This window comes from Hipposideros armiger, unplaced genomic scaffold, assembly GCF_001890085.2.
Source record: "Hipposideros armiger isolate ML-2016 unplaced genomic scaffold, ASM189008v1 scaffold_73, whole genome shotgun sequence".
Lineage (NCBI taxonomy): Eukaryota > Metazoa > Chordata > Mammalia > Chiroptera > Hipposideridae > Hipposideros > Hipposideros armiger.
Genome location: NW_017731423.1, coordinates 535,314 through 563,124, shown reverse-complemented (window position 1 = coordinate 563,124; position 27,811 = coordinate 535,314). Strand labels below are relative to the sequence as shown.

Here is a 27,811-nt window from a genome sequence, read left to right as displayed (position 1 = left end):
CAAAAGGTCTTGGCAAACTGCGCCTCTCCTTTGCTTTTGTTCATCAGTAAACTCCTTCAGGACCATTTTTGCACACGCCTTTCTCATGCCAACATTTTCAGTTAAGATTTTCCTGTTTCTCTATCGATGTTTACTTGGTCTACTATGTTTCGCACAGTCAGCCAACGATTTTGACACACAGTTCGATGAATTCTTGCAATGTTTTCGTCAGCTCTGCTTGTTACTAGCTGCCCTGACCTCCCTTCCTCAGTGATGCGTTCTCTCCCCTCAAAAAAATGTTTAATCCAATTGGACACTGCGGTTTTCTTCATGGCATTATCCCCATAAACTTGGATTAACATGTCCCTGATTTCACTTCCACTCTTGCCAAGTTTAACAAGAAATTTACCGTAATGTTTGTTCGTTGCTAATTCAAGCTCAGACATTGTCACAAGGGCATACAAAACCATGCAAGAACAATAACAAACGCCACTCAGCAAGACACCGCCACACGTGGACACAAACAGAGCTGTGAGACACTGATATACCAAGGTTATGAAGCCTTACCAAGTTGTTTGTATAGTGCTGCCAATGTAAGTGCACAGTGGTAAGTTCGCAAACTTAACTGTGAGACTTTGTGTGCGTGTGGAGTCACGGGAGATGGAGTACAGCATAAGGAAGATAGCTAATGATATTATAACAGTTCTATAAAATGTCAGAGGGGTGGTAGCTTGGGGGAGGGGGTTATCACTTTGTGAGGGGTGTAAATGTCTAACTATAATATTACGTTGCTTTGTACACTTGAAACTAATTTAAATAAATAAATAATAAATAAATAAATAAATAATAAAGCTATAGGACTAACTACCTTTTAATGGAGCTGAACTTTGTCCTTCACAATCAATTTAGGCAAGCTTTTGTCAACTTTCACTTTACATGTGTAAATCCAACTGTCTGACCAGGTTCTATACATATTTCATTTTGGCATACCTGTCACTCAAGGCTTATTTCCAAAGTTAAAAGACAATTACAAGTGTGTTGGTTTTAAGGAGTCTCCATATAAATTATGTCTGTTGATTCTGTTATAAATCCATACTACTTAAAATATAACACATCATAAATTCATGAGTTTGATTAAACGCCAGACTACTATACAAATAAAATTCTGAGCATATTCACCTTTGCAAGCATTTTACAATTTCCTGAAAACAAAAGACAAAGTAAAATATTTCGAACGAATTTATCCCCTTTTATGCAACATTGAATCAACCTAAAAGAGCATTTTCATCCATCATATGCAGAATATTCTATTGTAATGAATGCAGTGTTCATAATTTAATCCATTACAAAAAATAAAAATAGAGAATTAGAACTATCTGTCAAAGGATCTAAGTACAGACTGCAGCTAATTATTAACTCCATCACAGAAACAAAGAAAATACTAAAATGGAACAAAATGTATCCAGACCATTATAGACACAGACTTTAGCTTTTGCAATAAAACAATGAAATCTATGTATCTAGAGTAGTTAGGCTTAATCTAAAGTAAAATATTCATAAGAACTTCATACTAATATGAATAATATTAATATGGGAACTAATAGGGGACACACCAAATTTGTTTTCAATTAAAGGCAAAAATATAATATGCCAATAAAGGAGTTTAACAGCTGATGGACGCACTCTTTGATAATACATTTAATCAAATGTTAATTTTTTCCCTCATTCTTTTGCTGGTATTTCACACATACTAAAATGATATAAAGTTGTTTTCATGATATCCTTAGAAATATTGTTAAGTGCTTTCCTAAAGGTATATCCAAGTAACCGTTAAATGAGATGTTATAACATTGAAAACCTTACCTATGTGGATTTATTTTAGTGCATAATAATACAATGAGATCATATAATATCAGAAAACTAAGATTGGTTGGTTCAACTGAATGTTTGAAATATGTGCATTTGCAATGGAAGCCTTGATTGCAATTTTTTAGCTTACCCTGACCATCAAGAAGCAAAAAACAAAGACACAAAATTTTTTTAAGTCCAAAATAATGGTGTCAACTTTTGACTAAGTCTATATTTTCTAGGAAATAAGCTATGACTTAGTCTAATTTTTTTAATCATAACCACTGGTGGCAAATAATCAAAGGTACTATGGCTTCCAACCCTGACTACACATTAAAATCACCTATGAAAAACGAGATGCTAGGGTCCCACACCAGGCATTAAATCAGATTTTTCAAGGTTAAAGCGTCCTAAACTTTTTTAAAGTTTGAAGGGTGTGTCTCATAAACAAGGGTAGATTTAATTTAGATTTAGAATATGAAAAAAAGAAAATTATATTTTCAACATTCTTTCAACAATACACTTAAATGCCTACTATGTGACACACAGTGCACTAAGGATATATAAATAAATAAGAATGGTATTTTTTCCCAAAAAAGTTTATAGTATATATAACAGAAGAAAACAGATATACAAACAGGTAATTATAAAACAGGAGCCTAATTTCTATGGCAGAAGGAATTACAGGGTACGATGGGATAAGATAAGGGAGATGCCAAGTCGGAGAGTCAGGGATTGCCTAGAGGATATGATGTTTGAAATAAACTTTAACAGAAGTGAAATCCAGTATCCACTCATAAGTTTTAACTTTAAAGGATAACTCAATTCTATAAATACTTACATTGTACCATTTACCAATATAAAGATCCTATTGTATTACTTACCAATAGTTTCCTCAAGTTGCTGGAATAGGTTCAAGTTACCTAAACAGAATTCTGGAGTTAAGTATACAATCCGGTATTTGCCTCTGTAAAGACAAACAAACAAAAAAAGAACAGGACAAGAAATATATTACAATAAAGAAAACAACCACGCAATGAATTCAAACTTAAAACCATTAATACCTGATAAATTTTTAAATAATACACTATGCTACTTACTAAAAACTAAATGAATGTATGTGCCCAAAAAATGTATACAATTCTAAGAAAGGAAAAACTGTATTAAAATTGTAATGCTCAATATATACCGATAACAAAAGATCAATACAAGTCATGTGTATACATTTTTTGGCATCCCCAGTATACATACAAGTATATATTTATCCAAATATATTGTCCTTTGATTTTACTTCAATGCTTCAAAATAAAAACTCGCAATGCCTGTCCAGGAATACTCAGCATTAAGGTGACATTTGAAGCCTGGTTCTGATTTCTAACAGACTAGCCCCGAAACTTGATCCTTGAGTTAAATGATCAAGCCTATAGTAAACTTTTATGTGTTAGCAATCCACCTACATATTACCCTCCTTGTTGGAGATTTATAATCCATTATCCTACCCCTGTCCCTCTCCATAAACCCACAGCTCCCTTTTCTGCCTGTATATTGTGCTCTCTTGTCTGTATCTTCTTGGGCCAGGGTTAGACATTGTTTCAAAGTCAAGTCAATTAGTCTCTGTCCTAGAAATTGAGGGTCTGATCAAGAAAGAACCAGTCAGTCTCTGCAGATGGTAAGACCTGTAACATGTAAAAACAGGAGTTGAAAAGAAATCTTCTTCTATTTTGTGACTAAAAAGGCAGGGAATGCTTATCTCCACAGAGAAAAGAACGAGGAAGACATATATAGAGGCTATGTATAAAAAAAGAAACTACTCTCAAAAAGCTTGGCAGTTTCTTATAAAGTTAACATAGAATAATTATCATATGGCCCAGCAAGTCCTCTCCTATGCATACACACAAAAGCACTGAAAACATGTTCATTTCAAAACTTGTACATAAATGTTCAAAGTACCATTATTCATAACAGTCAAAAAGTGGAAACAACCTAAATATCTATCACTGATGAATGGATAAATAAAATATAATATGTCCATACAATGGAATATTATTCATCCATAAAAAGAAATGAAGTACTGATAGCTTTGTGCTAAGGGAAAGAAGCCAGACACAAAAAGCCACATATTTGCATGAGTCCATTTATATGAAATGTCATAATCATAGACACAGAAACTAGATTATTGGTTGGAAGGGGGTGGGGAGGGAAGCATGGAGAATGCTTAATGGATATGGAGGTTTTTTTGGGGGGTGTGATAAAAATGCTCTGGAATTAGATAGTGGTGATGGTTGCACAATGTTGTGAATGTACTAAAAGCCACTGAATTGTATACTTTTCAAATGGCTAAAGTGATGAATATTAAATTATGTAAATTTACCACAATTAGAAAAAAAGTTAAAACATTTATCTACATGATCCAGTCATTCCACTCCATGGTTTATACCAATGAAATGAAAGCATATGTCCACACAAAGACTTGTATAAAATTGTTCATAGCAACTTTATATTTAACAGCCCAAAACTGGAAATAATACAAATGTCTATCAACAGGTGAATAACTAAAACAATTGTGGCATATCCATATGATGTAATTTAATCAGCAATAAAAAGGAATAAACTATTGATATATGTGACAACATGAATGAATCTCAAAATAATTATGCTGTGTGCTTTAAAACAGACAAAACAGCACATATTGTATGACTGATTTTGTTTATGTACAATTTTAGGAAAGATAAACTAAACTATAGTGACAAAGTAGATCAGTGGTTATCTGGTGTGTGGGGCATAGAAGGTAGTGAAAGGTGGGAGGAATGAACTACAAAAGGTAGGAATAAACTTTGGGGATGATGGATATTTTCATTATCTGGATTGTGGTGATGATTTCGTGATTAAATGCCAGAAACTTACTAAGTTATATATTTTAAGTGTGAAAAATGTATTATATGTCAATTATACCTCAGTAAAGGTGATTAAAAATGTTTAGAAAAAAATACGTTCAAAAAATATTTTATAGGGCCGGCCGAGTGGCGCGATGGTTAAGAACTCGCTTGGGATGCCAGAGGGCCCCGGTTCGGATCCCACATATGAGGGCCAGTGACACTGCCCTCTACAGCTAAGATGCTGAACAACAGCTCAACCTGGAGCTGGGCTGCCGTGAGTCGCCGGCGACGGCGTGGGCTGCAGTCCCTGTGGCAGTGGATTGCCATGGGCTACCGTGTGTGGCCAGCAGCCAGCGTGAGCGGCCAGCAGCCGCAGTGAGCGGCCGTCCAGAAGCCGGCGACTGATCTGCCTCGCCAGAGAAGAGCGCGATGATGGTGCCAACTTGGGCCAGTGAAGCAACATCCTCCACAACTAGACTGAAGAACAAAACGACAGCAACTTGTCTGTTCCCCTTTCCCCAATTCCCCAGCACTGTTCCCATCCCCCCAATTCACCAATAAAAATCTTTAAAAAAATAAAAAAAATAAAAAAAATAAAAAAAATATTTTATAGGAATATTCATAGCAGCTTTATTTAGTAACAGCCCAAAACTATAAATAGCTTAGGCATCTATTTATGAGGAAATGAGAAAAGAAACTGTGGTATTTTCATACCATAAAATACCACTCTGGTATTAAAAAAAAAAAAAACTACTGATACATGCAATAGCATGCAGGGTTCTCAAAACATTATGCTGAATGTAAACTCTTACACAAAAGAGTTCATATTGTATGACCCCATTTACACAAAGTTCTAGAACAGACAAAATAAAAATACGGTAGAAAAAATCAGAACAGTAGTTTGCTTTAGGATGGAAGATAAAAGGATAAACTGGGAAGGAACATGAGGGAACTTTCTGAAGTGACAGTAATATTCTGTATCTTAATAGGGGTTTGGGTTACATATCTATATGCATTTATCAAAACTCAGTAAATACATGCATATATGTTTGTGTATGAATATACTGGGGGTGCCCAAAAAAAAGGATAAACATGACTTGTATTCATCTTTTGCTATCGGTGTATATGGAGCATTACAATTTGAATACAGTTTTCTCCTTTCTTAAAATGTGCATACATTTTTTTGGCACCGTGTGTGTGTGTGTGTGTAAATACACATATACACATATTTTTGTGTGTGTCTGACAGTTTTCTTCTTGTTAGGAATTATGTCACAATGGAATTAGTGGGGCAAGAGATCTAGAATCCAGTCCCCGCCAGCCATTAACTCATTGAGTGAGTGACTTCGGCAAATCACTTTCTCTGAGCCTCAGTTTCCTCATCTATAAAATAAGGCAAAACTAGAAAGTATTTGAGTTCTCGTCTGAAATCAAAATTTTACAATCCTATGATTACAATGTTCACCTTACAGTCCAAGAATCAAAAATAATAGATTTCTTTATATTTGGAAGATTTTTAGATTAACAGTTCTGCAAATGTACTATAAAAAGAAAGTACATTTTTAAATCACGGACATTTTGTTCATACGTTAAATAAAATTTTTTTGTGTACAAAATTCTCTCACATACCATAGACGTGTGACCACATGATTAGAAATAATATAAATTACTCACAATTTAATATCCTGTAGGACATTTTTTGTCTGTGCCGATCCCAGCAAACAGGCTGAAATGTTGGACATTCTATAAGAAGGAAAACAAACACTCTGGAGCCATGTACACACTACAAATACAAACCTCATTCTTAAGTGAGAAGAAATAAAGAAACATAATGATGTACATTCTTCTTCTTTGCAATTCTCACTCGTTTTGTAACTCAGTAATTGATCAACAAATTCCTATGGAGGTACCTCAAAAATCTGAAAATGGAACTACCTTATGACCCAGCAATCCCACTCTTAGGGATTTATCAAAAAAATCCCAAGACATTAATCGAAAAAATATATGTACCCCTATGTTCATTGCGGCGTTATTCACAATAGCTAAGACTTGGAAACAACCAAAATGTCCATCGGTAGACGACTGGATTAAGAAACTTTGGTACGTTTACACAATGGAGTATTATTCAGCTATAAAGAAGAAGGAAATAGTACCTTTTGCAACAATATGGATGGAACTAGAGAACATTATGCTAAGTGAAATACATCAGTCAGAGAAAGACAAATATCATATGATCTCACTTATACGTGGATTCTAAGGAGCTGAATGGATGGGAGAAGTGGATGGAGATAGTCTCAGAGACACAGAGGAAGAACTGAGGGTTGTTAGTTGGGAGGGGGTGGGGATGAAGGAGAGGGGAAGGGATGAGACAATACAAATTGGTAATTGCAATATGGCCTCAGGGATAGAAAAAGACAGTCTGAGGAATATATGCAATAATGTTGTAAATATTTCTTAGGGGGCCAGATGGACTCATGTCCTGTTGAGGAGACCACTTCATAGTCGGTGTAGAGGCCTGACCACTGCACTGTATTTCTGAAGCTGATGTTGAATAATATTGTATGTCAACTATAATTATATATACATATAGTCTCGGGACATTGAGTAGAGAGTGGGAATGGAATCAATGGAATTGTAATAGATAAGCATGATATCGGGGGTGGGAGGGCAGTAGATGGGGGGGGGGTGGTGGTAACTTGGGAAGGGTGAAAAGGGTAACTATTGCATTGTTCCGTACACCTGAAACTAACAATTAAAAAAAAAATACTAAAAAATAAAGCAAAAAAAAACAAATTCCTTCAAGGGCCATATTATAAGGCAGGTTGTAAAGGTGGGTTTTTTCTAAAAGATTGCAAACTCGAGTTAAAGAAGTTTAAAATTTTTTCATCACCAAAATACAGACTTCCATGTATATAGTTCATACGGAGCTGAAGAGCAAGAGTAACCAAAAGAAAAAATAATTTTGAGATACACAATTTAAACTGGCATAAAGTTTGCTTTAAAAAAAAATTTTTATCTGGGCCACCTGGTGGCCTTGAATTACAGAGATCTCAAAAAAGGAGGTAAGCTCTTCCACTAAAGTGTCATTTATTATTTATAAAGATAAAACAACACTTACAGAAATGTGTTACTAGGAACTAGAGTTTAATGTACATGATAGATCAGATGTTTCCTTCACAGAAGAAAAAATAAGTGATAATATGGCAATGAAAACATTACTTACCCAAGCTGGAGCACTTGGTCTTCCATCAAAGAAATAAGAGGAGAGATGACAAGGCCAATCCCGCCTACATAAACAGGTGGATACTGAAAGCATAAACTCTTTCCATAGCCTTGAAATAAAAATAATACACATTGAAATAAAAATAAAGCTTTGGTACTTTTATTTCTTTTTACAATGTACTTATATGAGACAAATGGTCACTTACTAATATGCTATCTTCCCAAGACCAAATTCATGTGTAAATTTAAGCATCTACTCTCAGGTCACTCTCTGCTGTATTTTACACTGTTTGTGTTTGAACAGTTGTCCCCCTTACCCACAGGGTATACGTTCCAAGAACTCCAGTGGATGCCTGAAACCATGAATAGTACTGAACCCTACAAATGCTAATTTTTTTTCCTACACATACCTACCTGTGATAAAGTTTAAATTATAAATTAGGCACAGTAAAAGATTAACAATAACTGATAATAAAACAGAACAATATACTGTAATAAAAGTTATGGGAATGTGGTCTGTCTCCTCTCTCTCAAAATATCTTATTGAACTGTACTCACCTTTTCCCTTAAAGGAAGTACTTTACGGCTTATCCAAATTGCCAGCATCACTACTCTTGCACTTCAGGGCCATTGTTTAAGTAAAATTAGGGTGACTTGAACACAGGCACTGCAATACTGTGACAGTTGATCTGATAACTGAAATGGCTACCAAGTGACTGCTGGGCAGGTGGTGTACACAGTGTGGAGACACTGGACAAAGGGATGATTCACGTCCTGGGCAGTGAGATGTCATCATGCTACTCAGAAAGGTGGGCATTTTGAAACTTATGAATTGTTTATTTCTGGAACTTTCCATGTAATATATTCAGACTGTGGTTGACTGGAGGTAACTGAAACCACAGAAAATAAAACCGTGGAAATGGGGGAACTATTTATTTGTATTTCGAGAGTTTAATGAAAGATTAGGCATTTCGGAACCTTTAAATTTTATTTGTTAAAGGATTAAGTTACTTGCTTAAGTACAACTTACCAGTTGCCATGACAACAACATTATCTCTTCTTTCTTTCAGTACAGAATGAATCACTTTCCACTGAACTCTGGAGGGTGAAAAAGCAAAAAGCTGTTTTGTCTTACTAATAAGAAACCCAAGGGACAAGCTGAAACACATTCAATTTTTTTCACTTTCTCTAATAGTATTTCTTCTATATTTTTGACCTTCAATAAAAATGAACCCTAGAACTTTAAAACAAAGACCCCCATTTGACCAGTCTCCCATTCAAGCTGACTGAACAACTAGGAGTTTCAATTGGTATACGTATTCAGTTTTATTACAGAGACCTAAAGTACAAAATAAATTCCAAGCTTCACACTAGATTTCCGATAGAATCGTTGATTTTAAATAAATAAGAGAAATTATCCAGGGGCAAGGATTGACTGAGGAGGAAAACAAGGAGACTTTATGGAGTGACCATAATGATCCATATTGTAATAGGGGTTTAGGTTACACGGGTGTAGGCAAGTGCACTTAAGATTTGCAAATATACACTTAAGGTTTGACCATTTCTTTCTACTTAAATTTTATATCAAAAGAAAAATAAATAAGTATTTAACTATAGTTAATGATTTATGTGCTGAAGTACTTAGAGGGAAGTGTAATGATATCCACAACTTACCTTGAGATGCAATTTAAAAACTGGATGAATTAAGAAACGGATAGATGATCGACGGAAATGTGATAAAGCAAGTATAGTAAACTGCTGAATACACGGTTACTCATAGTAAAAAAAAATTCTTTCCAACTTTATTGTATATCTTTGAACTTTAAAAAATAAAATACTGAGGAAAACATCAACTGGAAAGGTGATCTCCTTATATGGTGGTAATGACCTATTCTTTCTTATCTGAGAGCTGGTTACACAGGGTGCCTCGTTTGTGAAAATCTATTGATCTGTACATTTATGTGCTCTTTTCTGTATATAAGTCACAGTTTAATTTTTTAAAAATTTTAAGATCAGAAGGAAAAAGGAAAGAAATGTTTCCATGGGTTAAATTTTAAATTCCCTCAATAGAAAAAAATCCACATTCTTATTAGTTTCATTTAAATTTACTTGTTCCTCATCTCATTTCAATATTTGTAAAGGTGCCCCCTTAGAAGAAAATACATTTGAATATATTAAAACGGAAAATATTATCACTGTTCTTCAAATTGTTGTCTTATGAAATTGTATTACATCAGCATGCTTTGGACAATAAGATGCATAAAATAGGCACATAGATACTTATTTAAGGAAAAACAAGTCAGCATTAAGATTAATGAATTAAGGACTGGCTGAGTGGCGCATTGGTTGAAAGTTGGCTTGGGACATCAGCTCTGGGCAGCAGGGCCCCAGTTCTGATCCCACATAGAAGGCCAGTAACACTGCACCCTCTGTAGCTGAGATAGTGAACGGCAGCTCAGCCTGGAGCTGGGCTGCTGAGGGTCGCTGGTGACAGCATAGGCTGCAGTGGGGCTGGTTAGCAGCTAGCGTGCACATTCATGAGCTGCCATGGGCTGCCGTCCAATGGCCAGCAAGCGACTGCCTCACCCAGGAAGAGCACAATGATAATACCAATATGGGCCAGTGAGGTGACGTCCTCCACGGCTGGACTGGGGAGCAGTCTGTTCCCCTCCCCCTATTCCCCAGCACTTTTCCCCTCTCCCAATTCCCCAATTAAAATCTTAAAAAAAAAAATTAATAAATTTAAAGATTCATTTATTAATGTATTTAAACGAGTTTCTACCTAGAACTCTCTATGGTCAGGAAAACAATTTTTCCTTGCTTATAAAAATAACTTACAGATATGAATTTTATACAACTATTACTTCAAAATAACTGTGTAGTCACTTATAAGAAATACAGTGTGGCATGTATAAACTATAGTGAAGTTGTGCTGTTACTGTTAAATGCCTTTTTTCCCTTGTGGAGAAAACAGTAAATATGCAACTTACTTAACTGAGATTATACTTACGGCTTAAAACTGGAATGGCCAAAGTACGTCTTCAGGCAAGTAATTTGATTTGCATTAGGTCCTGGTATTGAATGGTCTTAAAATAAAATAAAATGTGCATTTATGTTAAAATAAAAGTACCTAGGGTGAGCGAGAATAAAAGTTTTACTTCATTGGCTTCTTGCAAAGAATACAGTGATAGGTACCCAAAGTAACAACTGCTTTCTGTCTTTTAAATCCAATCAATTTGGTCCTCTGGGTACCAGTCATAACTCCAGGTAAACACCTTGATAATTACCTAATAACTAAGGATTAGAACTTTGTTGTGGTTCATACTTTGCCAGCACTGTAAAAAAAATGATGTTTTAGTATGTGCTATACTTCTAAAGACTAACATTTAGACCCAAGCTATATGCAAATCCAAATTTTATAATGAACCATCTTTCAACTAATGGTAATCAGAAATTACATTACAGTCACAAATAAAATCCACAGATAAAATAAAATCTTCATATTAGTTACCACTCCATCAAATCTTTGACCAAAATTCTAACTGCATAACAGAAGGGAGTTAATTTTACCCAACTGATTTTCATTTTCTGCTTAGGTTGAAAGATTCACTAGTAGCCAAGAAAGAACACACAAAAAAAAGATAATTCATCTCTGAAAAATGAAAATTCATTATTATACTTCTCAGCTTTATCAATTCTAAACAGAAAACTAAATTGATTTGGGGGTATTCTGTCTGTATTTAATACAAGAAAACAAAGGGGAAAATATTTTTTAACATCTTCATATATTTTCCACTTACTAAATGTCTTTTAAATTTCCACATTATAACATTGATGAAAAAGAGCTCTAGATTTATGAGAAGACCCCAAAGTTTGCCATAATAAATACTGTTACTTACATTTAAATAATAGGAGGTTCACTTAGTGGATACTTTACTATAATTAGCACACACAGTATGAAAATTAGTCCATTTTGCTATCTGACATCATGCCAGTTGTTCTAAGTAATAAGCTCCTAAGGAACAGACACTGTGTATCTATGCCATTTATAATAGTGTTTAATGTAAGTAATTTATCATTTTTTATTAACAATTTTTTTATGATTTTGACAAACAATATAAAATTCAGAATGAAATGCTTCACATCACCGCAGTCACCAAATGATACAACCCTTCTATTACTCTACTTTTATAAATAGTAAGATTGTGCTTTATGAAGATCAAAGCACGAAGGGATTTAAAGACTAGTTTTTAAGACCATATTAACTATATGGCACAAAATCCTTGACCTCCAAAACATTTAAAACCTGGACTGTTAATTAAAGTCATTGATAGGTATCAGGAGGCGAGTCATTTCAAACACAGTACAGTGCTTACCTTCATCATCAACTTCTTCCTTTTCAATAGCTTCATCCTCATCTTCATTTTCTTTAGAAAGAACATCCAAATTTCTTTCCACTTCTATGCATTTTGAATGAACTGGATCTCCTGTGCCACTATTTAGGCTTTCTAAAGACTGAAAGTTTAAAACTAATTTTAAAAGCAAAACCATTGACGGTGTCTTATCTTTTCCACCCAACACAAAAGGGATATTATTAACAGAGCCTACAATTTTGTTCAAAGCTGGCAGATGTGCAAGAAATACCACAAAAGAACATGTGTGCTCCAGTTTAAATATGTGCTCAAGAACGGTTTCTAAGGCCCAAGGCCAAAGATGGAATACTTTCAGCATAAACAGGGTCATTAATAGCATATAATGAACAGCCCTTGGGGAGAGTTATCATAAATTATAAATTTATATAATTTAAAACATTTTTTTCTTTATCATACTTCAATGTTTTCAATTCCCAAGCAGTAAATGTGGGTTTTAATGTTATTTTTGTAATGACTTTCTCTACATCACATGTCAGTCACATTGATTAACTATAAGCAAACAATAAATGTGTTTCTGGAATTGTCAAAACCAACAAACAAAAAGATTCAAATAATATTAAGAAAGAAATACTACAAATGTGACATAAAGTTTTTTGGTTTTATTTTGGCCTGAGTATATCCGATTTCCTCCCCTAAATGAAGATTATCTATTTAAAGTTTAATATTAGCATAGCTTTATTTGTAAATTTTTACTGGGAAGTGACCGGAAGAATTATTGAACCACGGTTCTCATTTTTCTCTTTTTATAAAATTTCCATTTAATAAATTTGACTTTCAAGATTTTTTTTAAAGTGTATTCATTTCAGGCCTGGAAAAGGGGAAAAAGAGTGATTCTGTTCCTCATTTTTTATTCAAGTCAACAAACATACTTAGAAAAGCATTTTGAAAATAAAGTTCTCTCAGACGGGCATGCAGGTTAACTTCTAAGAGGTTCAATATATACGTTTCTAGAAGTCCTCAAGGATCCTACAAACGCACTACTTGAATAGCACTCTTCAGAGCAATGGTTAATAAAGGAATATGATTTAGCATTTATGCTCTAGTATTACTATTATCTAATATTTATTAAATATTACAATATTATGAAAATATTACAAAAATTTATTAAATATTACTAAAGATGAGGCTCCGTATTAAGCTCTTCACAAGTAACTGCTTAAATAATAATGACTGTTAACTGATTATCAAAAAGGCTAAGAAACTTGCCCAGAGTCACACAGACAACAAATGGAGAAGCTGGGATTCAAACCTACATCTAAACTCAAAATCCACATTCCTACTCACTGCTCTGCCTCAAAACTAAAGAATTAGCAGCCTAATCTCATTTCATAAAAAGAAAAATCACATCAATCTAAAACAGAAGAACAAAAAGTATGCAAAATTGGTGAACTTCTGTATTTTCATTTTTCACTTAAAATTTGGCTGAATTTAGGCTTTTTTTCCTCATTGCCTATCCTTGGTTCACAACACTTGACAAAGAAACTGGAGCTTGGGTGATGGAGTAAAAAATACATAAACTATAAAATAGTAATTTCAATTTTGGTAACTGAACCATTTAAAACATTAGAAAATTATTTACAATAAATACAAAATATCCATAGTAAATAAAACCAAAGAAAGAAAAAATACTGAATGTATAAAAGGGGATATACAAGGTATGACAATTAAGTTCGCAAACTTGTTGCAACGATGTTGCTAACTTTGTTGATATCAGAGAAACTATTCACTATGAATTTGTACCAACTGGACAAACAGTTAACCAAGTTTACTATTTGGAATTGCTGAAAACTCTGCGTGAAAAAGACAAAAACGACCTGAACTTTTCACCAACAGTTATGGCTCCTGCAGCACAACAATGCACCAGCTCACACGGTACTGTTTGTGAGGAAGCTTTTAGCCAGTAAACAAATAACTGTATTGGAACACCCGCCCTACTCATCTGATCTGGCCCCCAGTGGCTTCTTTCTTTACCCAAAGATAAAGGAAATATTGAAAGGAAGACATTTGGATGACATTCAGGACATCAAGGGTAATATGACGACAACTCTGATGGCCATTCCAGAAAAAGAGTTCCAAAATTGCTTTGAAGGGTGGGCAAGGTGCTGGCATCGGTGCATAGCTTCCCAAGGGGAGTACTTCAAAGGTAACCATTGTGATATTCAGCAATGAGGCATGTAGCACTTTTTCTAGGATGAGTTGACAAACTTAATTGTCTGACCTCGTACATGGGAGGGGAAAAAAGGGAAGCCTATGCTGGAGAGCTGAATCACTACCCACATTGCAGGAAAAGGTTAAAAGAAAGTGACATAAATGTTTTCCAGTATGTAAAAACTGGTATATTGCTATTAAAACATTATTCATAGACCATATAAATATATAAAGAAATATTAATTAGAAAACAAAATCTAATGTTACATAATTGATAGCAATCTCATTGTAGCGTGACCAGTTTAGAACTAGGTAGTATTTTTTTTTTAAGATTTTATTGGGGAATTTGGGGAAGGGGAACAGCCAAGTTGTTGTCCTTCAATCTTAGTTGTGGAGGGTGCAGCTAGCTCAGCTCCAAGTCCAGTCACCATCCAGCTGCCCGTCGGCAGCTCGTGGCCGCTCAGCTCAAGGTGCTGTGTTCAATCTTAGTTGCAGGTGGGCATTGCTCACCATCCCATGCGGGAGTCGAACTGGCAACCTTGTTAGGAGCACATGCTCTCACCAGCTGAGCCATCCTGCCACCCGTTGGCAGTTCAGCGGCAGCTCAGCTCGGGCGCAGCTCACTGGCCCATGTGGGAATCAAACCAGCAACCCTGTTGCTCAGAGCTCGCACTCTTAACCAACTGAGCCACTCGACCGGCCTGAACTAGGTAGTATTTTATTTAATTAAATTTCCTCTGGAAAGAACTGGAAGTAATTTTCTATAATTTTAAACATACCTTAAGCATTGCCATTTCTAAATCTTCATCACTTTCAATTATATAAGATGTATCCTCTTCATTATCCTTGGAAGATAAATCCTTTTAAAAAAAGAATTTCAAACATTAATTTCCAGTATAATTGACTCCATATCCTCTGTTCTATAAAATATAATTCTCTAATAGGTAAATTGTAATATATATATATTTATGTGCTTATATGATAGGAAGAGAGAAAGAAAAGAAGGAAGAGAAGGTTGTAGGGAGGAAGAAAGAGGAGGGATAAACATAGAAACAAAGAAAGAAACAAAGACCCAAATGAAAAGAGAAAGAAAGAAATGCAATTGGAAAGCTAGACAAGATAAACAGACTTGAAACAAAGCCCACATTCTAAATGAGGATACAAAGACAAGTTCATCTATGGTTAAGCAATATTAAACTGTGTTTCCCAAAACTTTTTGAGTACAAGAACCTCTTTGAAAGGTTGAAATTTTCTGTACAAAGCCAGGAGCAATAGTTAGTATTCTTTTCTAGCCACTGTTTTTAAAAAGATACTATGATTGTAAAACTACCTTTACATAAACACTATTTTACAGATAGCATCTATATATATATATTTGAAAAACAGTGTCAGATAAATTATTTATTCAGCTACTGCTGATGTTTGGATATGAGGAACCTTTATAATAATTTGGCAATACCCAGGAAGCAAGTGTCTAACAGCATGAAACCTGCAAAAAGAAATCCGCAAAAGAAATTTTTATAAAAGAAACACCCCACCCAAAATGTCTAACCTTTAAACTGTAAGTAGGAAAAGAAAGTATAGCCTTAATTAACCTGCAAAAATTAAGTTTTAAAAGAAGATTTTAAAACAATTTTTATGTAAGGAGAGAAAAATTTACTTTTTAAATGAGGTCTTTAATGAATAAAGAGAAAAATGCTAATAATTATTACACAATAAAAAATGTCAATAATTGACAAAAATGTCACTCAGATCATGAAATCCTGATCATAATTCTATATCATTATATGAAACATCATTTTAAACTGTACACATATGAAATTTCTAGAAAATTAAAGGGTAATGAAGATGTTAGCAAAAGATATTTCCCAAAAGGGAATCTGTATTACAAATTGTCGGCATGAGAATACTTTGAAAACAATTTTAAAATAAATTGTATTTATATACTGATAGAAGTGATTACTAATACAATAACAAAAACATAAAGAATTTCTCAAATACTGACACTTTGCCATTAGAACTGAGAAGAAAATAATCCTATTAAATGACTTTAAAATCTAATTGTAAAAAGCTTAAAAATGCAGTTATAGTAAAAAAAATGTTTAAAATTCTACTGAATATGGGTATCATAGTTAATTTTTAAAACTAAGAAAAAACAGTTTATTAGCAATCCTCTCATAATAGCAAGTAAAGAAAACCTGTATGAGGAAATAAAAACACTCCCAAAAATGAAGTTTGTAAGAGTAAACACTAGTAGATATGTAGGGAATCCAAAAAAAGCAGGTATCTATTATGTAAGAAACAAAGTGCTAAAATAATATTGTACAACATATGTGTACTGATACTATGAAATCGTTCCACTGTAAGACTATAAGATGTTTATTATACTAAGTCAAGAGCAGCAAAATATGGCTCACAAGCCAATCCAGCCTATTTTTTATTTTTGTAAATAGTTTTATTGAAATGCAGGCAAGCTCAATTAACTTTTGTCTATAGTTGGTGTCACACTAAATTGGCAGAATTGAGTAGTTACAACAGAGACTGTGAAGCCTACAAAGCCTAAAATATTTACTATCCGTCCCTTTACATTAAAAAAAAAAATTCAGCCAACCCCTACTAGTGAATGAAAATTGTTTTCTCTTTATTTACCTCAGGAGATTTGGAAGTAACATCATCACTAAGATCATTTTCCTGAGCCAGCTGTCCCAAAAATTGGAGTTCATATTCTGTAGTACCTAAGGACATCAAACAAATTCCTTCTGTATTCCCGTTCAAGTTAATGTCTTCTAGTCCATCTTCAAATTCACCTTTTCGTTTCGCTTCATTTCCACACACATTTTCTCCATCATGTGTAATTAAATTATCAAGTGTTGTGCCCCGTGTCTCATCTGAAACTTTAGTAAAAATTTTATCTTCTCTAATTCGTTTCTGTTGTGCTCTACTAGCAGTTGGATCTTCCAATGGTAATAAGTTAAAATTACTTCTGGCCCTCAAATCTATCTCGGTAGGACCAAGTATCATCTTCCTCACTGAATGTAGATTTTCTGAAATATCCTTCAATAGCATAGAAACCCTAAAAAAAAAAAAAACAGAAGAAATATTCATTCAACTTTAATTGCAGTAACTATAAGAACAAGTTTTAATGCTTTTGAATAAGTAGAAGCTTTCGAAACTGACCTGCACTTAAGGACCCATTGGATTAAGGCTGCTCTTCACTATATGTATGCTTATCATTGGCAGGCTGCTCTCTAATACAGCAACACACTTCATTCAACAGTTGACTAGTATGCTTATTAAGCACAGCAGTGTTTGGTCCCCAACTAAATGTTTATGTCAGCCATACTTCTTCTGGTAACTAATTTAATTAAATGTAAATCAAATCAATGATACATGACCACCCAAAAAGCAAACGCTATTTCATTGAATTCTAAGTTGAACATATGGAAAGACTTAGCAAATGTCTTTTTAAAAAAAAGATCTGTCTGATTAACTACAGCTAAAATAACTCTAAAAGTTTGGAGGAAAAATCTTAGGACTCTGCATTCAGATTGCTTCAAGTGTCTGAAGTTTTCACTCCATTTTAAAGAAACTGAAACTGGAAATTTTAGATGATACATATGGGTGGTTGAAACAAGAAACTGCAAAACTCCAAACATCAGGCCAATATTTAATGAAAAAGCCATGATGTATGTCAAAAGGCTAGGAACACATACACACTAATATGTTATTTTATGATCCCATGTTTTACCTCCTTTTTTCAATATACTGTTTAGTTCAATTTAGTTTTTTCAATTTACTGTTTAGTTCAATTTAGTTTCAATTTAGTTCCAACTGCAACACCTAAGAGTGTTTATGATATTATTCAAAAATGATTCTGTTTTGCAGCCTCAAAAATCTCAAAACTAGAGACATATTCTTTGTAATAGAAAAAAATTCCCTTCAGTGAGCAAATATAAGAAGTGAAAAAATATGGAGAAGATTTATATGAATAAATATGAACTGAATTTCTTAACTCTTTCATTATAGCTGCTAATGTAACATTTTAACTAAGTGACTTTACACGGTTATATTATAACTGAACCTGGTAAACGGGAAAGGAAAACTACGGCTATAGTGTGAAATGAAGCACACTATCCTGACTGTTGGTTATGGGCCTTATTCCACAATTTTTAGCTACTTCACAAAAAATTAGAAATTTGAGGGAGAAAAGGAAATATGAGCAAAGAGACATGTTTTACTATTTAACTAATGCTTGTATTTAGCTCTTCTAATTCTTCTGTATTAAAATCAATACTTAATAAAATCTGATATGACTTTTAAAGTTTTTATACTGACGATTCAAATAAAAATTTGGTCATTCATGGGGATAAACTATTAAATACACTGGGTTGTTTCATGAGTTCTTTCCACACTGAAAAACAGCACTATTAACAGAACTCCACAGTTAGGCTCAAGCTTAAGTTGACAAAGTCTACATCAATACAAACATAAGCAAAATTAAATTTAAACCTAAAATCTCAATAATTCTAACAATCCAGAACTCTTCAAATCTTATAAAGAACATTTAGCATTACACACAGGTATTCAAATATAAGACGTGTATGTAAATACATTAGTAGGAACAGATAAGTGACCCAGTTTAATTGTTAAATGCACATGGAATGCTGTGACATACAAACACAGCAACAGTGACACACAGATTGTCAAGATTGCAAGGGCTCACTTATCCTGTGCTAACATCAGAGAATAACATGTTTCACGTAAGATAGCTCTTTACTCTAAATAATATCAAAAGCTGTCCTGCCTTCTTCAGTAAGGCACAGTGTACTTTTCCTCCTTTCTTGGGATTGTTATTATGTATATTAGTAGCCTACTGACAACCTCAGCGCCCAGGAGAATGCCAAGTACATAACAGCAATACAACAGATATGTACTGAATTGAAATCAATGCCTAAGTAGTAGGGTATAGTCCAATACCTTCCCAGGTCCACTGGAAGCATAAAGCTGTTCCTTTTGTAACAAATCTCAAACTGCTCTATTTGAAGAGTTCTTACTTCTAATTTTTATAGTTTTGGCCACTCCTTCAGAGACAGACAACTATAACCTCCAGGTGTTGTCATGTACATTCCATTCCTTATCCATACCTGGTTTTCATTTTAACTGGATACTTGCAAAATGTATCTATAAACGAAAAGCAAATATGCTCTGAATGGAGCCTCATGAACTCCACTGCAAATGCAGTTAGGTGAGCTTGAATTCATGCTTAGGGTATGTATTTTGGCTGTTCAGACGCCTTTTTTGTTCCTTCTCTCCTGGTTCTGAGGTATAATCTATATAAATTAGGTATTGCTGTAGAGTTTTTACAAAGAGCCTGAAATAAGAGATTTCACTAATTCTTGTTTTGGCACTTAAACTTTACAAGATCTATCTTTACTAAAAATGAAGCCGGTATTTTCCATTCTCAAGTTTTAAGGAAACCTATTAGCTTTGGTATTATAAAGCAAAGCATTAAAGCATATGTAATTTACATTCAATAGGTATTTTAATTGCCAGAACAAAAATCTGAAATGTATGTAAACATCATGTAAAAGGTCATTTTTTCATCTTTCATGGAGAGAAAAAAATGTAAACATGAATAAGAAATGGCTTTATTGGTACCCTTTCCCATTTGAGAGTTACATCTTTCAGAAATTCTCAAAGTTACTTAAAAACTACTAAACCAAATTTGTAGAAGGGGGAAAAAAAACATGACTTGGAAAAACAGGTGAGTTTCTATATTATATTTGGAACTCTCCCAATCAAAACATATCACAAATCTCATCAAAAAAAGAATACAATAATGTTCATTTTGTCAGAGTCAGAATTCTATTTCAACTGCTTCATATTTCTACAAAGTATTTTTGCCTCCAAGTTATATTACCACACTGTATTCATTCACTGTTCAAGAGCAATCCTGCTTTTAAGATTTAACAAGGAAATCATTCAGCAAGGAAGACCAGGGCGAGACCTGGTTCCAAAAAAGTGAGCTACACAGAACCAGTAGCTCAGCGTCTGATAATCCAAATATCTCAAGTTATCTAGCCTGGGCCGCCCAAGTGGCTCAGTTGGTTAAGAGCTTGCTCAGGAGTGTGAGCTCTGCGCAACAGGGTTGCCGGTTCGATTCCCAAGCTGAGCTGTCGCTGAGCTGCCAACAGGTGGCAGGATGGCTCAGCTTAAAAAAAAAAAAAAAACAACCTCAAGTTATCTAGCGTATTAGCTCTAAAATGATCTTTAAAATCTGAGTGCTTCTTGTTCTAATAGTGTACTGACTAGGTAGAAATTTTATATAATAATCAGATAACAACCAGAAAATGGAAGCTCTAAGTACAAAAGTTGCTTTCATTTAACAGATTTCAAGTGAACATACTATAATTAAATGAAAGATGCCCATAAAAAAAAAACAAAGAAAAAAATAACTTTGACTCTTAAATATTTTCCTTCATGTGGACTCATGAACTTCATTTTGCTTTGTTTCATAAAACATCCTACAAAGCAGATAGAAAAGCCTTAAACTTTTTGATGCATAATTTAACATCTGGAAAGATATCTCTCAAATTCATACATCGGTCTATGTGCATGTAATTCAAGCAAATTTATGAGTCTACTTTAATGAACAGTAATTCCTCATAGATAGGAAAATGCAATAAAAACAGACAGAATTGATTTAAGAAAAAAAACAACAGAAGATATTTAACCTCTGTGGATTTTCCAATGTTCCGAAACTGTCAGGAAGATGCTTAGCCAGATCCATCATCTCCTCAGAGACTGAAGTCAATTGTTTCTTCATATCATTAGGTAGTATTTCTTCCTCTGGAAAAAAAAGAATCAATATTAATCTGCAAACCATAAAGCAGAGATATTTATTTAGACATTTATTTAAACAGTATTAGGGCTCACATTTTCATGGTCTTTCTTTAAGTGAATTCCAACAAAAAGACTTCCTTATCTATTTTCAAATCACCTCATTCACTTTATTTCCCTTTCAAACTTTTGCTATTTAAATTTTAGACTTCAAAATGATAGGCATTCATACATATTACAACCCACTGGTTATCAACCAAGGCAGAAAGAGAAGGCAGAAATGAGAATTTGAACTCATCTGCACTATTTTAAAAATCAGAAATTAATATAACACCATGTGGCAGCTACTTATTAAATGTCATTTGGTAAAACGTGACCATTCCTCACTGCCCCCATTATCAGTCATCACCAAAATAAAACGCAAGAATTTCTCATCAGTGATCATCTTCCAAACTCTCAACTTCATTCCATCTGGAATATCATTCTCCACCAGTACCACAAAACCTGCTCCCATTTCCCAAACCTTCCCCTGGCTTAGAAGTTCTTATTCTTCATTACTACTTATCTTGTCCTCCAAAAAGTTCAGCTCCTCGTAAGCATATGCCATATACCATCTGCTATTCCTGATTGCTGCAGTTACCGTATGATCTCAAAATCACATCCTTTCATTCATGGAAGATTTCGGCGCCTGGTTCACTACCTTTCCCATCACTGCTACTCCCGTGATAATTTCTAGTGACTTCAACATTCATAGAGATGCTCCATCTAAAAGGGTGGCCCTTTCAGTTCCTCGATCCCTCAATTTCCAACCATCTTTCCCTCAGCTAACCTCAGCCATCCATTCCCATCGTCCATACCTTGACCTTATAAATGCCAATGAAGTCACCACTTCCAAACTTCAATTGCAAGCATTCCGCCCTCTGAATACCAGCACGTTCTCCTTTCAAACATGTTTTCCCCAACACAACAATTCTTTCACACTTGCAGAACCAAATCCATTGCCTCTACTGCCTTTTCCTTATCCATTATCCTTCCCACTCGCACTCTCCACCATCTCTAACATTCCTTTCTTACCCATGTTACAGTAGTCATTCGCTTGGATAGCCTTAACTCTTTTGCTTCTTCCTCCCTCCATGGTATTTACCTGGCAAAATCCCTACTCTAGTTAAAGCCAGCTTTTTTTACCTGTTTGATGCCTAGACCCAAGCAGTTGAATCCAGTTGAAAATAAACCACAACTATGATGACTCACCTCACATTGCTTTAAATTCATGACACAGATCTCAAATGAACTCTGAGTCATGATTGTTAATTATTCTACATTTCCCACTTTCCCACTCTCAAGATGACTGTTTCATACCTCTTTCTCTCCAGGCTCCAATATCAGTTTGTCCCTCCTTTTTACTCAGGGAACAACTCACCTCTTATTTCACTACGAATATAGAAACAAGGAGAGAGCTAGCCCATCTTCCCACTTCCAATCTGCTAATTAGTCTGTATTCATATCACTACTTCCATTTATAGCAAAATATCTTGAAAGAGTTATCTCAAATTTTTTACTCCCATTTTCTCCTAAACTGACTCCAAGTAAGCTTTCATAACCCCACCAGCACAGCATAGCTGCTTTGGGAAGGGTTACTAATGGCCTCCACACTGTCAAAGCTAATTGTTAATTCTAGTTCCTCATCTCACTCAAACTCTCCAAGGTATTTAAAATGGTTGGTAACTTCTCCTACTTAAAGCATTTTCTACACTTAGCTTCTGAACACCACACCTCCTACACTTGCTCCATTGTTATTGCCCCTTCAGTCCTCTTGGCCGCACTCTCCTCATCTTCCTGAATGTGGGTGTGCCCTTGATGGCAACACTTGAGTCTCTTCTGTTCTTTATTCCGTTCACTCCCTATTTTATCTGACCCAGTTTCACTGTTTTAACTACCATCTTTGTACTGATGATTCCCAAAGTTACATCTCCAATGCCAACCTTTCCCACAACCACAGAAGCACATTTCCAAGATATGTTCTTAGATATCAATAAGCATTAAAATTTAGCATGTCCAAAACTGAAATCTAGGTTTTTCTCACCAAAACCTGCTCTTCCCATAATTTTTCCATTAACTGACCTTTCCAGTCACTCAGCTGATCCAACCAAAATATCTTGATTGTTTTCTCAGTCTCTATATCTTATACCTTATAGAGAATTCATAAGCAAATTCTTCACAATATATACGTCCCAAATATATGCAAAATCTACCACTTCTCACCACCTCTGTTGCTACCAGCCTAATCCAAACAATTATCATCTCTTGTCTGGACTATAATAGCCTCCTAACTGAACACCTGCCTAAACACTTGCCCTCTACAGCAGCCAGAAAAATCCTTTTAAAATAAAATTTTAATCATGTCATTCCGCTCCAAATCCTGTAACAGTTTCCCATCACTCGCTGTATTTATTTTAATTAATAAAATATGAAGTCACAGCTTATAAGGCCTTAAATGATCTGGCCCAAGCTGCTTTTCTAGCCTCATTTCCTACTACTCTCACCCTTACTCATTTCACTTCAGTTATGCTCAGTGTTCACAAACAAGGCAAGCAATCACCCTCAGAGGCTTTACACTTCCTTTCCCATATGCCTGCTATGTCCTCCCCTCAGATACCCACGTGGCTAGTTACACTTGAATGATCCACGTGGTTCATCCACTTCAGTCAAACGAAACAACTCAAACAGTACCTGACCCATAATAAACACTCAACAAATATGTTATAGGAATAAATTAATATTACCTTTCCAAAACAAGCTTCTAAAGAAAAGTTGTTCACACATGCTTTCTCCCATTCCTTAGATCTAACTCAGTCCACCATTCATGTTAATAGGATTTCTACCCACATCATTCCACTACTCCACTCTTGCTAAGGTTATAGCACCTTCATGTACCTGTGGACCCTTTTCTGTTTTAACAGCACATGCTCCAAAAGACCACTCTCTCCTCAAAACCCTCTTTTGTCACCCAGTCCACCAAAGCTGCAGTAGACGGTTACAACTGATCGCCATGTTGTCAAATCTCCTCAGTTTCTCAAACTCTCAGAATTTAAAACAGTTGAGAGCATCCTCCTACTTAAAACATGTTTTTCACTTGGCCTTCTGCACACAACACCTCCTAACTTCCTTCTCTGCCCATAGCAACTCTTCTAGTGACCCCTCTTCCACAAAAACATTAAATACTAATGATTCCTCAAGCTTCTTAGCCCCAGTTCTTTATCTCTAACTCCCAATTCTTTATTTTTAACTCAAACTGTCTTTTGAGTTGCAGGCTGTATGTCTGAGTTCCTCTGGGCACCCCAACTTTGCTATCTCAAAGGCTTCCTTCCTTTAACATATTAATACTTAAAATCAACTGCATGACTCCTCATCTCCAAATCTTGCTCCTCCTTTGCAATGTTTTTCACCTCTGTTACTCCTGCCAACAACACGGACATGATCCGTGACATGTGGCTCTCATCATCTCATCAAATTCTGTTGCTCCTACTGCCCTATTAAATGTATTCTGAATCTATCCACTTCTTTCTGTCCCCAAGCGAAGCCAAGCCACCATCACCTCTCTTGGATTAGTGGCATAGCTAATTTTAACAGGTCTTCCCACTGCAACCCTCACCCTCTTACAATCCACTTTCTGCTCTACAGCCCAAGATATTATTTAATGTAATTCATGTCACTCCTGTGTTTAAAAACCTCAATAGCTCTTAGAAAGAATGTAAACTCCTTAACATGGCTTATCTGCTTTCCTTTTTCTGCTTCTCTTTCACTCCTTATTCTGTCATATTCGCTAGTTCACCATACTCAACTACATGCCTATAGATACCATGATTTCTCTTATGTCTGAAACTTTTGCATCTGTTATCTCCTGTGCCAATGACACTTTTCCTCCACTCTTCACCTAGCTAACTCCTGCTCATATTTGAGGTCTTGCCTTAAACATCACTTTCTCCAGAAAATATTCTCTAATACCTCCAAATATGCATTGGATGCCTCTCCCATATGCTAACCATAGTACCTGGTTTTCCCACATCATAAGACTCATCTCTCCACACTGCCATTGCCTTTTTGTTCTTCTGTATCGCCACAAAACTGTAGGTTTTCCTCCCAGAAAACAGGTTCGCTTTCTGTCTTGTTGACTACTGTATCCTTACATTGTAAAGCGCTCAACAATATTTAATAAGTGAATAAATACATAATTAACTACTATGTCATTTAGCGTTTATTACCTACTATCTTGGGAATAAGCTAATATTTTAACAGTGAGAAACAATGTGCAAACACCCTTTGATTTTCTGATGTTCTAATCTACTTTTTTCCTTTAATAATAAGAAAAAATAAACTCTTATAACAAAATCAAAAGTGGTCATTAAAAATATCATCTATATATAGACCAGGGAAAGTCAAGATAGGTGAGGTCGATACCTCTGACTTAATAACAGGAAGAAAGGGAAGGAAGGAGGGATGGAGGGAGGGAGGGAGGGAGGGAAAAAAAGTAATGATAATCTTGTGGGCCGGCCGAGTGGCTCAGTTGGTTAAGAGCTCGCTCAAGAGTTTGAGCTCTGAGCAACAGCGGTTCGAGTCCAGCCCGAGCTGAGCAGCTGCTGAGCTGCCAACAGGTAGCAGGATGGCTCAGCTAAAAAAAAAAAAAAAAAAGGAAAAGTAATGATAATCTTAGTTACAATTCACTGGCATCCTAGTCAAGTTACATCACTTCAGATGTCACAATATACTTAAATTATATAATGTAATAGAAAATAAAAGTGAGGGTCAAAGACTTAGCACTGCAATGACAGGTACAGAGATACCAGGACTTTCAGTATTGGCTTATAAATATATGCTACTTTAGTGGAATATTTTAAACATTCCTCAGAAGTATTTTCATGACAGACAAAATTGCAAGTGTAACCTAGAAGTTCTGCAAACCACAAAATCCGAAAATCATGAATCCCCTCTGTTGAATTTAATTCTATTATGAATTAAGTAAATTCTTGTATCTTGTCATCTAGCTCAGCTTCAAAAACACATCATCTGACTCAGTAATCCAGATAATTTCTAGCCTAACATTTTGTAAAGGAGGGTCTACAACAGAGTGTATGAATCCCTTCTTGTGACAATTATAAAGGATATTATGTAATTTTATATGAGAAAGTCACGCCAGATTTTTAAGTTTATTTAGCAAAATCACCTGATTTAATTTACATCCTAACAAACACAATTACTTAAAATCTTGAAAAGGAAGCTACAAGACTAGTTATAACAACTATATACAGAGCAATACAGGTGCTTTGAATAGTGTGTCCCTTTTAGTACCCACAACTATTCTATGAAATAGTTTTCATGCTATCACCAACGTATCACCCACCCAAACATAGGAAAACAGATAAATTCCAGGTCACATGGCTGGAATTCCACCATTGGTCTACGTGACACAAAAACCCAGGCCTTTCCAGTCTACTACCTAGGTCTGCTATCACTGACCTATTGAGGTATCTGACAAAGGCCCTGAAGTTGAATGAAACAGCCATTCTTTTTGGAGACAAACAGTAGAGTTATCCTACTCTGAAGAAAATATAGACATTTAAACCAGGGCACTATAAAACACCTTATACACTTCAAATATTTAGAGCAAGGATGTATACTTTTCAAAATGGGAGTGAGCTGGCTGTCTCACTGATGTTATAAAAGCCACAAAGCCCTAACTAGAAGCTTAATAAGCAGCAATGCTACAGCGTTAAAGTAGTAAGTCCTGCTTTGTTGCAAGTAATATGCCTGAAATCCTAAACTTTGGCCAAAGAGATCTGAACCTAATGTCAACACTGCTCAGACAGTCCAGAAGTTGTAATACTACTAAATACTTTGCACACATGTGAATATTGTTTTTTGAGAGAAACCTGACAAAAAGCAAATTCAAATGTTATCTTTTATTTTTAGATCATAACATACCTTTATTTATAGCAAACAACTGTGCATCATCACCCAAATTTTTTAGTTTTTGATAAATGATGAGACCAGCCTATGGAAAAACAGAAAAATGAAAACAGCATACTAAAATGACCAAAATAAAACTCTGACCCATCTTTACAAACACCTAAAACAATGATTCCTGAAGCACCCAAAAAGCTGAATTCAACCTATTATGTTTCCCAGTGATTTAAATGTCTTCATTTATTCACCATACCAATTCTAAGAATGGAGAAAATAAGCAGTCTATGTTTTCAAATAAAAGTTTAAGTTTTCAAGTTTTAACACTCAATATTATAAGCAGGTATTAGTCAGTGTATAAACACTCCTTCTTCTAAGTACTGTTAATAGGAACAATCAAGTCACACTGATTTTTCATGAATAAAAATGCTATAAAACTTGAGCTAGTTATCAAGTTTTATAATTTTTTTAAAAAAGAACATAAAAGAAAATTATCATCCTATTTCTG

General features: G+C 34.9%; 1 protein-coding gene across 3 annotated transcripts in view; it reads right to left on the bottom strand.

Annotated features, from left to right (window-relative positions):
• WRN (WRN RecQ like helicase) overlaps window positions 1–27,811 on the bottom strand; it is a 138,767-nt gene that overhangs the window by 71,533 nt on the left and 39,423 nt on the right. For all 3 annotated transcript variants that reach the window (XM_019642884.1, XM_019642885.1, XM_019642887.1), the window contains exons 7-16: window positions 27,325–27,394; window positions 21,240–21,354; window positions 17,155–17,578; window positions 15,285–15,365; window positions 12,301–12,439; window positions 10,935–11,010; window positions 8,955–9,022; window positions 7,926–8,034; window positions 6,377–6,445; window positions 2,712–2,794 (exon numbers count right to left, since the gene is read on the bottom strand). In XM_019642884.1, the coding sequence (XP_019498429.1) occupies window positions 2,712–2,794; window positions 6,377–6,445; window positions 7,926–8,034; window positions 8,955–9,022; window positions 10,935–11,010; window positions 12,301–12,439; window positions 15,285–15,365; window positions 17,155–17,578; window positions 21,240–21,354; window positions 27,325–27,394 (1,234 nt within the window). The remainder of the gene's footprint in view (window positions 1–2,711; window positions 2,795–6,376; window positions 6,446–7,925; window positions 8,035–8,954; window positions 9,023–10,934; window positions 11,011–12,300; window positions 12,440–15,284; window positions 15,366–17,154; window positions 17,579–21,239; window positions 21,355–27,324; window positions 27,395–27,811) is intronic.